Source organism: Chinchilla lanigera, unplaced genomic scaffold (assembly GCF_000276665.1).
Source record: "Chinchilla lanigera isolate Chin_1 unplaced genomic scaffold, ChiLan1.0 scaffold00097, whole genome shotgun sequence".
NCBI lineage: Eukaryota > Metazoa > Chordata > Mammalia > Rodentia > Chinchillidae > Chinchilla > Chinchilla lanigera.
Genome location: NW_004955498.1, coordinates 8,207,338 through 8,222,685, shown reverse-complemented (window position 1 = coordinate 8,222,685; position 15,348 = coordinate 8,207,338). Strand labels below are relative to the sequence as shown.

At 52.6% G+C, this 15,348-nt stretch overlaps 1 protein-coding gene across 7 annotated transcripts in view; it reads right to left on the bottom strand.

The window, feature by feature from the left end:
- Znf185 (zinc finger protein 185 (LIM domain)) overlaps nt 1–15,348 on the bottom strand; it is a 62,914-nt gene that overhangs the window by 26,225 nt on the left and 21,341 nt on the right. For 5 of the 7 annotated variants that reach the window (XM_013505543.1, XM_005406456.2, XM_013505544.1 and 2 more), the window contains 5 exons: nt 12,119–12,223; nt 10,908–11,006; nt 9,081–9,176; nt 8,392–8,469; nt 4,422–4,586 (listed from right to left, as the gene is read on the bottom strand). In XM_013505543.1, the coding sequence (XP_013360997.1) occupies nt 4,422–4,586; nt 8,392–8,469; nt 9,081–9,176; nt 10,908–11,006; nt 12,119–12,223 (543 nt within the window). The remainder of the gene's footprint in view (nt 1–4,421; nt 4,587–8,391; nt 8,470–9,080; nt 9,177–10,907; nt 11,007–12,118; nt 12,224–15,348) is intronic. The other 2 variants (XM_005406461.2, XM_005406462.2) reach the window with 2 other exon arrangements.

Below are 15,348 nucleotides of genomic sequence, written 5' to 3'. Positions count from 1 at the left end.
TACCCTTTAATCACCTTTGTAGCCTTTTAAATTCTAAAGTTGCTATGAGTCTTTATAATCATGTTAACTTCCATAGTTAAAGTTTTTGTTATTTTCATTGAAGATATAACTGAGAATTATTTCTCAATAAGCCATAATCCTATTTCATCAAATGTTTGTGACCTCCTAAGATTTTACTTTCCTAAAATGAAATCGTAAACATATTTTACAAATAAAACTGACAGTAAGACCTTTCAGAGGGTCCCTGGACAATTCAGAATGATTTATTCTCTTACCTTGCCACCAGAGAGATGCTAAAAATAATAAGGTTTATTCAATACTGCATAAAGTGCATGTCAAATCCAAACATGCTAAGCCTTCATTAAAATGTGGATTTCACCTGGATGTGACAGCACTCGACTGTCATCCCAACACTCTGGAGGCTGAGGCAAGAGGATTGCCTCAAGTTCAAGGCCAGCCTGGACTACATAGCAAGACCTTGTCTCAACAAACACACAAAAAATTAATTTCAATGAGCAAAACATTGCATCTACAAAAATTGCAGGTAATGTACAATCACTAACTCACTGCCCATGATGTTTCCACTGAACTGAATTCTGAAGCTGCTTTACCTGACTCTAGCCTACAACAACACAATGTTATCAGTAGCAATTCCAACTGTTCTTAAAGGGTAAGCTGGTTATGATTTTCCTTCCCTGAAGAAGTACAAATGGCTGATAACTACAGGGAAAATGTTCAGCATCTCTGCTCATTAGAGGAATGCAAAGTAAAACAACACTGAGGTTCCATCTCACTCCAGGAAGAATGGCTACCATCACCACAAACTCAATAAGCTTCAGCTGAGCATGGTGGCCTACACCTGTCATCCCAGCGCTCAGGAGGCTGAGGCAGGGGGATCGCCACAAGTTTGAGGCCAGCCTGGGCTACATAGCCAGTTCAAGGTCAGCCTGCACTACATAGCGAGGCCTTGTCTAAAACAAAACAAAACCCCCATGATTGCTCAATAAATAACCATTGGTGAGGCTTCGGGGAAGGGGGATCTTCTTACACTGTTGGTGGGACTGTCAACCAGTACAACCAGCATGGAGCGTCCTCAGAAGACTCAAACCAGAAATTCCATTCTGCACAGCTACCCCCCTTCTAGGTATCTTCCCTGAAGAGTTGAAGACACCATACCACAGTGACAGATGCATTCCCATGTTTATAGCACACACCTCGTAAGTGGCCTATACAGCCTCATTCAGGTGACTGGATAAAGAACGTGCACTGTTCATACACAATGAGCTAATCGGCCATAAGCAGGATAAATCCGAGGCATGTATAGGCCAATGGGTGCGCCTTGAGACCATAATGCTGAGTGAAATGAATCGGACACACAAGCTTAAATGTTGTATGATTTCTCTCATAGAGAAGCCTGCAGTATAAATAATTTAAAGAGCAAAGCAAAAGAGACTTAATAGGATGCATGGAGATAGACCCTTTCAAAAGGGAAGGAGACCCACTGACCAGGGAGGGGCAGGGAACTGCGGGGAGGTGGAAGGGTGAGGATGCAATGTGTACATGCACAAGTTCCTCCTGATGAAGTCACAGATCTAAAACCACTACTGCCCTTAAAGATAACAACTTCACTTCCTTGCATTATATCCGCTGGATTCTAGGCTAGTGGTTCCCAGTTGGAAATTCAGATCACTTGCTTATGGACTTCTATTACACACACGTTTCTGACCTTCCCCTTCCACCACTTTGATTCTGTTCGCCTGCCAAATCTCCAGGCTGTCAGTATGGCCTCACTCCCCCATGCATGTTCTCTCACCAAAGTGAAGCTTCCACACAGATGGAAACTGTGCCACTGCCGATGCTGAAATTCTGCTACACTGAGAATCCCCACATGGCAACTTCTACTGGTTCTTTCAAGTGGTTGAGGGACATATTTTTTTCAGTAAAGTTATCCCAAACATCCCATAAGCTCTTCCTATATCCTCCAAATTATGTATCCTCAGCAGCCATGAGCAAGGCCAGACCTAAGAAGCTGTTAAAGGTTGCTAAAGAGATGAAAAACAATGTCCCCAGGCCCCAGGTTGAGCACTTTCTCGCAGGTCACACCAACTCTCCCATCTGAAATAACCAGCCTTGCCTGAGAACTTCCTGTCCTGCCTGGGCTTGAAAAGATTCGAACCTGGTCAAGTCAAGCATTTGAAAATCCTTCCAAGGAGTTGTCCTCTCCCTGCGATTCTGTTGGCCACTGTCTGTGCAGTCCCTCGGCCACTGCCCTCTGCCCTTGTCAGCATAACTGTGAAGTGAAGGAAAGTGGCCCAAGTGGCTTTCTTCCTGGTGTGGACACAGGCTGAAGGACTGCCTGAACTCCAGCGTTAGCCATGAGGTGTGACCAACAAAGCCCATGAGAGACTCAGACAATGATCTTGCTGGGCTCAGTCACTCAGGCACCCTCTGCCTAGCATTTGCCAAACTGCCCGGCTCCCAGAGGCAGTTAACTGGCTGGCATAAACCACACTGTTTGGACACAGGATGTAGGCAAAACCAGGCTTATTTCCTTGCAGTTGGGGAGAAGCCTGGGGTACAATCATTCCATCCACATTTTCTTTCTCTCTCTTTCTCTCTGTCTCTCTCTCTGTCTCTGTCTCTCTGTCTGTCTCTCTCTCTCTCTCCCTTCGTTTGTCCTTCCTTCCTTTCTTCCTTCCTTCCTTCGTCCTCCTCCCTCCCTCCTTCTTTCTCTCTCTCTCTGTCTCTCTGTCTCTCTCTTTTTGTTTTGTTTTTTGAGACAGGGTCTGGCTGTATAGTTCAGGCTGGCCCTGAACTCACTACGTAGCCCAGGCTGGCGTCCAACTCACAGAGGTCCTCCTTCCTCAGCCTTCCGAGTGCTAGGATTAGAGGCATGCACTACCACACCTGGCCACATTACCTTTAATATCTCAGTGACACATGAGGCCTACTCCCCTTGCCCGTGGCCTAAGCAATTGCCCTCATGAAGGCTCTTCTGGTTGATCTTGCTGTGTGGGTCTGGCCTGATGCTGCTGTAGCTCATGGGGCCTCTTACATGCAAACCCACAGTGGCCCGGCCCCTCAGGATGTGGTTCCTGCCCCACCACTCTTGTAGCTCCTTGCCAAGCCACCTTTCATCCTTCTTTGCAGCATCCTCCCGATCCTACACCCCAAGTGCAGCTTCCCTGCTGCCAGCCTGCAGCACATCTGTATGGCCAAGACTTCCTCAGCCTTCCCCATGCCTGGGCTGAGTTTTTACACCCCTCAATGCACAAAGCACAGCCAGTGTAGGAAACCTCTTGGTCTGACATAAAGTCCAGAGTTGTTTGCTTAGTGTGTCTGGCCCAGGTTTCCACAGGGTCTAAGTCTAAGAGGTCAGGTGCACTAGACATTCTTGTGAGAAAAGCTATTGTCTCATAGGTGAGTGGGCTCTGAAAATGCCTTCCTGCCTAGTTATGGAGCCACTCTCATATGAGAACTGCAGAAACTTCAGGGCAGGTGGGCCCAAAGGTTCTCAAGGAGCTGGTATTGCTGTCCTGTTGAAAAGCCCCTTTTTTGCATGTGCCAAAGTGCTTAGTTCTTAGTGTACACCCCAGAGCTCACTGGGCAGATAGCACACTGCTTGCAGGGGACTGTCCAGCAGCTAGCTGCTCCTGCAGAGTCCCCACAAGGAAACCTCCCACCTGCCCCTTGCAGTCACCTCCACACTATGCACACTTGCCTCTTCCATGCACTTGTGCATGGTGATGCACATGGCCTGCCACCAATCACAACCCCATCCCTCTCCAGTGTGTGCTCCCTTTCTCTCCCCATCTCACTCTGACCCTCTCCTGCCTCTGTGGGGAGCAGCTGAGGCTGAAAATTGATCACACATGCAGGGGCGAGGGAAGGCCTTCTGCGAACAAAAGAGTGCCCAAGGTAAACCACATGAACACCAAGCCCCAAGACAATCCAAGCAATGTGTGGCTAGGCAAAGCTGTGTCATGTGACACTAACTTTGCCAAAGGCATAAATACATGCCCCTACATTGGCTGAGCAGCTCCTTTCCTCCCATACAGAGAAAGGGCTCCACCTGACCTCAGCTTTTGTCTCTTATCTTTATTTTTCCATCCTCTCACCTTCCTTCCCCCCAGGGAACTCCAAGAGCTACTGAGGACTGCATGGCATGTGCTGGCTTCCTCTCCCCATCTCCACTTTGACCCTCTCCTGCCCTTCCACAGTCCCTGCCCCCACTGTCTCTTAGTTCGCCACTGAGCCCAGGCCTAGCTTGCGGCAGGATCACTCAGGGGCTCACACCTCTAGGCACAGAAACTTCTGCCTCTCCCAGCCCCATCAGCACGAAGTCAGGCCCAGCTGAACATACAAGCCACTGGGCTCAATCTGGGCTATATTCCCAGCCAAGCTCAGCACAGCCAACTTACCTGCTGCCACCACCACTGCCTCCCAGCTCGCTGCACAGCTCCAGGCTGCCCACAGCTCTGCACTGCTGCTGCTCTCCTGCACCACACACTGGGATTCTGCTCCTCTCCAGCCAGGCCTCGCCAGCCTCAGCAGCCACACGCTCCTCCTCGTCTACAGCCAGGGCACTGAGGAAGAATGAACGTTTGTGGAGATGGTGCCATGAGAAGACCCGGTTCACAGCATGCAGCCAGATACCACTGCCTACCCAGGCACAGATAGGTCAGAGAGGAGCCAGGCAGTCCCCTCTTCCAGAGGACCTCAGGACGGCTGCACCCCTGTCACTGAAAAGGCAGCCTCTAAGTGTAACAAACCAAGCCTGGGCCTGCAGTACCTTGCCACCCTCGAGCCCAGCAAGCAAGGAACACTGCCCAGCTTTGGGGGCTGCAGGCCCCAGAGTTCTGCCCAGCTGCACATCATGTCATGCTCTCCCCACCCACGAAGCTTGGCATATGAACAAAGGGGGGCACTAGCCAGTGCTACACTTGCACACTCCTTCCACCACCATTCTGGCCCCAAGACACAAGGCCCTGCTTCTGGGAACTGCTAGGCCAAGGGCACAAGTCCAGAATTCCAGCATCCAACTTCTCCGAAGTCTTTCCTTTTGGTGTAGCTGGATCAAAGATCTAGTGGTCTGACACAACATTTCCAATTCTCGACATCTCTGTACAAATAAGAATGTCCCTTTCACCCTTGCATAGCTCCAACTAGACTCCTACACTGCTTGACAGCAGTTGTCAACAATTTGAATTATGCTTGAAATATGCATGCTCCTCACACAGGAAGAAGATAATCTTGAAACACCTACCCTTGCAGCATAGCAAAGAGGAATACAGCATGTTCCAGATGTAGTCTGATGACAAAAGTTTAATGAGAAGGAGATGAGATGCTATGTTTTATCAAACGAAAGCCAATAAATCTGGTAGTGGGCAGCTTTCTGAGGGCTCCTGAATAGCTGAAGGAGCTGTTCCTCTGAAACCGTTTCATTCAGCATGAAGGTTTTATAAAATCAGCATCTGATAGGCAGTATGTTATTCGAAGAAGTGTGCTCCATGCTTTAAACATACAAAGACATCCAACTCTTACACCACCACATCTGGTAGGAGCTATCAGTACTGCCATTCTACAGGTGAGGAAATGAGGTGCGGAGAAGATGAGCAACACAGATCCAGGAGGTGACAAAACTTGGATCTGAACCCAAGGACAAGCCTCCGCGCTCACAATCCATTATACCATACCGTCTCTACTTGTACGGTAATGGGGCAGGAAAGCTAGCACCGGGAGTCTTCAAAGCTTGGACAGTTTTAACCTAGGGCTGCCGTGCTCTGCAGGGTGTCACCGGCCCCACTCCACTCCTCCTGTTTCCATTCCTTGACCTCGCTGGCCTCTCCCTCAACCTCCGGACTGTCCACGCGGCGTCACCCCACACTGGACCAACCGGCAGTCGCTGCAGACCACGCGATGGGAAAGGGCGGCAATGGGGGAAGGGCAGCGACAGCCCAGGGCCCATGGGGCGGGATCCAGAAGAGCAGCGGGGCCATTTGTGATCCTCCAGCGACATCTTGCGGCTTTCGCGGGCACGGCCTCAGGAGAAATCCCGCCGAAGCCGGTCTCGCCGCAGACAGCCATTTTGCCTAGTAGAAGGTCGCAATTCCCGGCTAGCTCCTCTGTCTGAGTTCCACGCCTTAGGAAATGGCGGCGTGCGCAGGCGCACTCACCAGGGCTGCGCACAGGTCTGGGCGCGGACCGCCCTGGCGCACGCACGAGCAAGCGCACACACGATAGCCAAGTGCTTCCCCAAGGCGCAGGCGCGCAAGGATGCTGTAACCAGGAGATACACACGCAGGCGCACACGTTCTGCGTCAGCTACTAGGGTCCCAGGCAGCCTGGGAGAGCAGAGCGTCTCTGCTTCCCTTTTGCTCTTTTCCACTCCCAGGCAGTATTCCCAAAGAGATCAAGAATGCTCTAGAGCCGATATTGTTACATTTTCGGCCAGATAATTCTGTTTTGTGGGTTGGGGGTTGAGGTGCTGTCCTGTGCATTATAGAATGTTTAGCAGCATCCCTGATCTCTACCCTTTAGAAGCCCAATAGCAGTTCTCATGGTAGGTTTTGGCAACCAAAAATGTCTCCAGATATTGTTAGATGCCTCGCTAAGGTTTGGCGTGGTCCGAGAGATTCCCCTGCTTCATAACCACTACCCTGCTACAGTGGTTCTTGTCCTAAACTGGGGAAGAAAAGAAACAGGAGCTTTGAAAAATACAACTATGGTGGAAGCTCACCCCAGGATAATTAAATCCAAATCTCTACGTGAGGCTCAAGAAGTGTTTTGTTTTTTAATACTTCCCAAGTACTCAAGTGCACCCAGTTTGTGAAACACAGTCATACTTTTAATCCGAGGAAAGTACTCCTGAATCTGTGCCCCAGAATTGGCCAGACCTGGACTTTACTCCTACCTGTGCCCTGCACAGCACTGTGCTCTTCAGTTTCTACCTCTGTTTGACCCTTTCCAGGGTTCGGGGCAGATGACATAAAGCCACACAGCATGCTTTACACACCAATAAGCTGGAACTTACCGGTTCTGGGTTTGAGAGTAGGGGTCCAAAAAAAAAAAAAAAACCCCACAAGCTAGCATTTGTAATTTCTGCTTCCATGTTAAAATGAAGAGCAAAGGCTTGGAAGCCTTTGTAATTTTCTTTGGGCCCCTTCTTTGGTACTAAGCCCTGCTACTTAGCCTCATTAAGCCATTGCCCTTTTATGCTTGTTTTCCCCCCACTGTCTCCATCTCACAGCATTGCTGGGAAGACTGTAAAATGCCTAAGCACAGCACACTGCAACTGTCAGATATAGCTTTTGCTCTGCCTGTTAACAGTCAGTGCAACTTGAAACAGAAAAAAAGGCACATAATGAAGTCTCATATCTTAGAGATCCATTTCCCACCCCAGCCCACCTGACCCTACCCCTGCGTCTTGTTTAAGAATCAGCTGCAATTAGATGTGAAAATACAAACATGCATTCACTTTTAAACAACTAAATCACACCAGACCCCTCTTTGGCTTAAAATCTGAATAAGATTCAATCTTCTTATCATGGCTGACCAAACCTTGCTACTCTCAAGATACCTGTCACTGGTTAAGCCCCATGACTCTTTGCCTGCCTCAGTTGTCTCCCTCCATCCACTGAAGTAGGTGACCTTCTTGCTGACATCTTTATTTCAGCACCCTGGCTGTTTTCTTCAAAGCATTGGTCTTCCCAAGCGTTTGCTCTTTATTCTAACATGGCTGTGCACACAGCAGATGGCCCTATGTTAAGCTGTTGTTATGCTCATTAACACAATCATGAGACAAAAGGCCAATGGGCCCTACCTGCGTAGGCAAGCCTCCTTTTCCAGCACTCCCCCACCCGGGGACCCTCACTGTGGGCCACGCTTAGCTGTGTACACTGCCGAGGAAACACGGTCTATTTTGAGGTCTTTAGATATACTATTATCTCCTCTTGGAGGATTCCTAGTCACCTGTCACGGCACAACTCAAAAGCCACCTCCCCACCAAGCTGTACCCAGCCCCACCTCCTCCTGCTCTAGCACTGATATGATGTCCCCACCTGAGCCAGACTTGTCCCCTCTCCAGCCTGAGAGTGCCTTGAAGTTAGAGCCATGACTGATTTGTTCGCACCTTCCCGGTGCTTGCTGACTGGAAGTGTGACCTTTCCTGATTCTGCATTACTTCCCAGCAGGGCTTTGCAAAAATGCTCCCTGGTCCCAGAAGCGGAGGTCAGAGGGTCACTGCCATGTGCCCCAATCCAGCCGACAGCCCTGGTTGGCCTCACCTTCACAGCCAAAGGCTGATGCACACCCAGCTGCTTCTGTTTACCTCAGAAGCTCAGCAGTATACATTAATGCCATACCCCTTGGCTTTACCCTTTAATTCCTTACCCCTTTGTGTCTTCTGGGTCTGCCGCAGTGTCACTCTTCCTATTGACCAGGACAGCAGGGGCTGAAGTGGCACTGGAGCTGAGACAAGGAAGCATACAGGCCTGTGATACCTCAGCTCAGAGGAAGCTGAGGGCCCAGGTCTTCCCTTCCCAGCTGCCTTCTCACAGGAAGGGGGGCTATGTTTGCCATAAAGGCTGGCTTTTCAATTGAGCCCCTGGAGCCATCTGTCCTTCCCAGCCACAAGCTCCCTCAGATTGAGCCCTCTAGTGCTGACTGGCTGTCCCTGGGATTCCTTGCTCTGATTCCTCTTGCTGAGCCAGAGTGCAGTCACTACAGGAAAGGTTCACTGAAGTTTCCTAGCAGGATCTGTTTCCAAGCTGAGCTGCACAATGGCCTCCCTTCTGCCACTGACTCCTGGCCCATAGGCTTGAATCCATATAGGTTGCTACTCAAAGGTCTGGTTCAACAGACTTACCACCTGTCCCTCTTCCCCCACTGTCCCCAGTGAGTGGGGACAGCTCCAAGTCAGGACCCTCATGGGTCTCCCTGTCCTGTTGTGATCACACCATGTGAAGACAGCATGGATCTGAGACGTGTGCGGGGTCCCTAGGGCACTGGAGGTGAGGCTGAGCCCTGAAGGCTGTGCTCAGCATGGGGATCAGCCACTGGGGCAGCCGTCACACCCTTACCTGATGGCCACTGGCTCAGGTTTGCAGGAGTAAGAGCTGGCACCACCCACATCCTGATCGTCCAGCAAAGGGCTGAAGCTAGCAGCTGGGCCCAGCCTGTGGAAGGAGACCAAGCCCCATCCAGGTTCAGGACTTTGTGTCTGTCCGTCTGTCCTCTCCTAACAAATGGTGGGATGTGAGGAGCTGCTAGAATGGATGCTTGTGGCACAGTGGGGTGCGAGACCTGACTGTACCCCGAGGCAGCCTCGCACCTGGGCCAGTATGGCAGAATGGCTGAGCAGGCAAGGCTCCCTGGACTCAAATCAGAGCTTTGTCGCCTCCCGGCTATGTGGCCCTGCGCATGTTAGCTGACCTCTTTGGGCCTCAGTGCTGTCATCAGCAGTGTGCTGAGGAGAATGCGTGAATGTATACGCAAGTACTTTGAATAATGGCTAGCCGTAGTGTGTGCTCCGTGTTCCTGCTCTTTCCAGGCCCTGGGCCCTCCGTATCCCCCTGGTTATTCAGGTGTAGCAGGGCCCTCCTTACCCAGGATTCCCGTGAAAGAGGCAGACTGATGCTCACAGGGTGCCACGTAGCTGGACAGGCCCATGCCGTCCCCTCAGGTAGATGCTCGCTCAGGGCCGCTCACATCTGTTTCTGAGCAACCCTAATCACTAAGCTCAATTACTGCAAAAGCTCACGAAAATGAGTAGAAAGGGAAGATAACTGTTTCCCTGAGAAACAACCCAGACTTTGGACAGACAATTAATTTGAAATCACTGTCAAACTAAGTAAGACAACTGTAAAACACTGAGCTAAACCTCCTAAAATGATAGAAGAGTCTCCAGGTTATTGTGCAGATGACTCTGAGGGCTGGTTTCACTTTAAAGAGACAGCGAGGAGAGTGAAGAGTGTTTTATGAGGCTGCAAAAAGAGGAAAGGAGATACAAATGACTATTTCGGGAAGTCTTCTATGAGGGCGAAGAGAAAATCGAGTCAGTCCGCCGCGCTGAGCAGAGTCCCTAGCCCGGGGGAGAGAGCGTGGGCTCAGAGGCAGGATGCAGTCCGTAAAGTTAGTGAGGGTAGGCTCCTCTCCAGCATCCTGTCCAAACCCCGAGGGCTCCGGCACAATTCAGAGGTGAAGGATCTGGGGCAACATTTGTAAACCTAGGCCCTGTCCCCAGGGACCAATCTGTTTGAAACCACTTTGGGGATAGGCGTGACCAGGTCACTCACCAGATCATCTGAGAAAGTGGTTTTTAGCTCCACCCAGAAACCTGGAGCAGGCTGGTCCCAGCTGTCCCCAGGGGCTGCTGCTTTCCCGCTCACTGACCCTCAGAAGAGGGGGCAAGGGGAGGGGTGAGGCATGCAAAGGAGGCTTTGGGGCATCTTCTCCTTTGGGAAGAGAAAGAGGAAACTCCTGGCTAGACCTCAGCGCTTGCTCAGTCGGGAAGTAAAGGCACTGATTTAGCTGTCCTTTAGTCCTTCAGTCATTAGTTTGTCCCTTGTGCATTCTCCACACGCTTACTCCACCTGCCTGGGGCCAGCCTTAGGGTCGGGCTGGGCCTCCGGTTACGAGTGGGCCCGGTGCCGGACTAACAGACTTTGAGAACCAGTCGGTGGTGGGGCTAGGGGCAGAAGGAGCAGGCGTGGGGCACAGGGAAATCCACAAAGAAGCAGAAAGCCCAAGGGCAAAAGGCGTGGTGAAAAGAGGGAGTGTGGGAGAAGGGGTAGTCGAGCACCCCAGAAAGTGACCAGCGCCATTTGCAGCGCCCCAAGCAGTTTGGCAGCTTGAGCTTGGCCTGTCACCAGGCATGTGAGAAAATGCATCGCCCACCAACAGCTCACCCTCCTCTCTCCGAGCCAGTGTCTGCTCCAGCCAAGCCTTCCGGTGGGGACCCTGTGACTCCCGGTCCCCCGGGGCCATCACTCAGCTGTGGATTTGACCTGTTATAGGACAAGAAGCATTTGCTGGCTCTTTTTTTTCCCCCTCAGTGCTAGGGATGGGACCCAGGGCTTCCTGCATGCTGGGCAAGTGTTCCACCACTAAGCCACAGGCCAGCTCTTACCAAGTCTGATTCGGCTTTGATTTTTATCTGACTTCAGTGTCCTGAGAGCAGGCCCTTCCCTTTCCCTACATTGCTGCCCTGCATTTTTCGGACTGAAACCCAGCCGAGGCCAAGTGGGCCCTCCCAGCAAGTCTGGGGGAGGAGCAAGAGTGGAGCCAAGAACCGCAGCAAGGGGGCAGTCCAGGAGGGGGTGAGCACGTGGGGGCTGGTGGCCAGCAGATCAATGAATAAGATGTCCAGGGCTGCAAGTCAGCCGCAGAGCACTTTGACGAGGCCCCCCCCCCGTCCATGCAGGGGGCCCGCCCTTCCCTCCCAAGGGCTCCGAGTCCTGACCAAGGAGACAGGTCCATGGGATGAAATCTGCTCCTGGCTGCCAGATTCTCCCCCGCAGGCAGTTCCCAGCCCGCAGCCACTGCTCAAACACCCAGCCCCATTGGTCTGGAACAGGTCTGAGGGGGGCTGTAGGATGACCAAGCACAACTGTCCCCTCTGCGCTCATCATCCCAACCCTGGCTCTGACTTCTCTTCGCTGACCCCTCCCCCTCCCCCGGTTCCCTGGGTCCTGAGGGAAAGCCCCTGCTAAATGTTCTATGGAGGCCCCACATTTTTTTCCTCACTGAATTCCCTAAACTGCCAACTTGGTGGCCTTGCTTTGAGGGCCACTGGCACAGCTGCCTGGTCCTGGAGTGAAGCGTAGGGAGTGAGTGAGTGTGAGAGCTGCCCGTGAATGGGAGGAAGCTGTGAGGGCCGAGTGCTGGGGTCGGGGTGGCCTTGCCGGGAATTTGGTCCTGCTCTACAGCTGCCTGCCTCAGGGACGTTGGCAGCTTATTCGTTCACTCATTCACTCACGCGCAGATGTTCACTGAAGACTTGCACTGTCCCAGGGGACACAGTAGGAATAGGACTGTCCTGGTACCAGCTCCACGCACTGATCTTGGGCCAAGAGGGCCCTACCTCTGGAGACAGAGTTGGTTCTCCGCAGTGAGTTACCTTTCAGACTCTCTGCTGGGGCCCTCAAAGGTCTCCTCCCCAATGGAGTTTCTCTTGAGCTCTCTGGAACAGGGGGCCTCCTTGTCTTTGTGGCCTGGAGAAGATCTATGGAGGAAAGAAATCGAAGTTAACCATGCAGTAGCCACCCGTACCCAGGTGAGGGTAGCTGCCTCATCCCCAAATGGCAGCTGTCTCCAAGAAGATTACAACCTGCTATTGATTGATTGGCCGATTCACCAAACCTCGGTACTAATGTCTAGTGTTGATTGGGGACCAGTCCTGTTGTCATGGCTTTAAGTGTTTTAACTGTGTACAGTGACAATGATGTCATCAGTGCCCATTTCCCAAGTGAGCAACTTGAGGCCCATAAGCCACAGTGACCCATTCCAAGTTCCACTGGTAATAAGAAGAAGAGCTAGGATTTGAATCCAAGGTAGTCTGACTTCATGGTTCTTGACTATATCCTTTCACAGTGGATGCATAACTCTAACTTCCTAACTCAGCCCCTGTCTGTTTTCTCTGAAATCACCAGGGGCCCCAGGTTGCCAAATCCCACAGAGACAATCCTATCATTGTCTCATGCTGCCATCAGTAGCCACTAATTGGCCCCTCCCCCTTTGCCATTTCTCCGCCCTGGCCACACCTTCCTGGCCTCTGTCACCTACCTCTCCCCTTCAGTCCCTTAAGCTTGTTTTTCCCAGTGTTCCTCCCTGTCTGTATGCTCCACAACCTGCTGGGCTACCTGCTCTTCTCCATGGCATCAACTGTCATGGTGCTTGAACTAATGACTTCCAAGTGTCTTCCAGGTGCCAGGAGGTCCCAGGCACTGCTGGGGCCCGGCATGGGGCCATGGCCTCGCAGGGAGCAAGTGCTCGTCCCATGGCAATTGCTGAGTGAAAGAACGAGACAGCCTTGTCTCCCGTCCACCTGCCAACCTAGTAGGTCCATGGAGCAGGACCATCTGGTGGCCCTGACCCCTCTGCCCTGTCTCTAGATGGTGTGGCATGAGGCAAGATAGCAGCAGGGCCCAGTACCTCGTGCTTTCTAGGTCTGGGGCCACCAGGTGGACCTGCGCTGGGTGTGGGGATCTGCAGGCGACAGCCTCCTCACCTTGCAAGCTGCAAGCCAGAGGGGAGAGCAGAGAGACGCTGGTGCGAGCACCCGCTCCTTCTCCCCTGTGTTGGCCATGCAAGGACGTGCTCCCATGGGTGCCTCTGGCTTGAACATCCCCCTCCCCCCTTCACTTCTGCTCTCATCTCCTCTTTGGCCTCAAGCTTTCGTGGTGCCATAGCTGGCCGCAGAGGAAGGGGAGTGAAGGGCCCTTCACCATTCTTCTACCCAGACCTGAGCCCAGCCCTCCCTCAGCCACAGCAAGAAGTCCTCCGGGTGGAAATGAGATCAGACGTGGTCTGACAAAGGGAAAGCATGGGATGGGCCGGGTGTAGGCATTATGGGATTGACATGCTGAGACTGACACTACAGAAAGGCCACACAGGAATCCCAGGAGGAAAAGGGATGGGAAGGGCCAAGATGAAGGCAAGGAGGCAGGGAGTCCCTCACTTTCAGTTTCCTGGGTGCTTTTAGCCACTCCCAGCTGGCCTTGGAGTTGACCCTAGTTTCTGGCTCCAACTAGACTGGAAGCCCATTGAAGGCTGGGTCATCTTTTTGTCCCTTCACCTCCACACTGAGCAGGGCCTGGAGTGTTGGGGGTGACCAGAAGGAAGTGGAAAGAAAAGGGCTTGAAGAGATAAGGGGTCTGCACACCACCAAAGCCAGGAGGGCCGAGGACACACAGACAGCTCTGAATTCTTCCCACTTCCTCTCATGAGAACAATGTGACATCATTATTGGTGGTGTCATTTATGACGCCAGGCCCACTGTACCTCATTCAAACCGTGTGGTAGCAGGGAACAAGGGCGTGCCTGCCGCGGGGACGTCCAAGCAACTAAAACATATTCTTTCACTGTCACTTCTGGTTATGTCAGAGAGGAATAAGAACAAAGTGTCACCCCAGCCCGCACTCTGTCTTTCGTATCCTTGTGCCTCTTGCTCAAGCTGGCATCACCTCCCTTGATGTCCTCCTCAGAACAGCAGCTTTAACTCAAATGGCACCTCTTTCAGAGAGGCAGTCACAGGGTTGAGATGCGGGCCCCGCAGCTGTGCTTAAGTCCGGCCCCTCAGGAGACGGGGTCTTCCCAGGCGCTGAAGAAAGATGAGGTCAGACCTCACCAGGACTGGTGTCCTGTGAGACGAGGGAAGTTTGGAGCCAGGCACACAGAGGGAAGACAGGCGGTGACTGGAGGACAGAGGATGGCTGGCGACCCGGAGAAGCCGGGAGGGGTGAGGAGGAGCCCCAGAGCTCAGACTCCCGGTGCCCGGCTGGGTTTGAGCCCCCCGGTGGGCGAGCTCTGTTCCTCACAGCAGGCCCAGCAAAGCACGCGGGATGAGGGGTGGTCAGGGGCCTCGGCGAGGCTGCCTCTGCACGGAGGCCAGGGCTCCAGGGACATGGGGGCGCTGAGCCTGGGCCTCCGGGAACCGGCACTTGCCGAAGCTGGGCCCGCTGGCTCCACCAAAGCTACTGGAAAGACCTTGTGAAGACCCAGGCAGACAGTTGAAGGATACAGCCACAATCCAAGAAAATCAAAGGACTGACCGCAAGAACTGAGAGGAAGGCCTGGAACAGATTCTGCCCCACAGCCAGCAGAGGAGCAAGACCGTGCTGCTGCCCAGATCTCAGACTTCCAGCCCCCGGAATTGTGAGGAGAGTTTCTGCTGTCTCAGGTCGCCCTGTCGCTAGCCCCTTATTGAAGCAGCTTCAGGGAGCACGGGGCCTTCCAGTCTCTCCTCTCCTATAGCCACCTCCCCAGACTTCAGCCGCAGCAGCTGTGGTCCGAGGGGAAGTTTGCAGCTGGGCTGAGCGCTCCTGGGCTGCACAACAAATTCCTTGCAGCCTTCTAGAATATTCTAAAAGGCTGAACACCTTAGAAAGTGCTCAGGGAACACAAAGCCAGGAGTCTTCTGAAGCCCTAGGCTTCAAATCAGCTAGGCTCCACTGTGGCCCCAGACACCTGTGGGCCAGGGCCAGGGACCCGTGCCAGATGGAAATCAGTGTGGAGAGTCCTCAAAAGACTAAGCCTAGCTGGGGCCTGGCCTTAGACTGTGCCTCCAAAATGCTACCTGGCAGAGTAAATGGGGAGGAGTAAGAATAGAGCTTCTCTTCATTTGAGGCG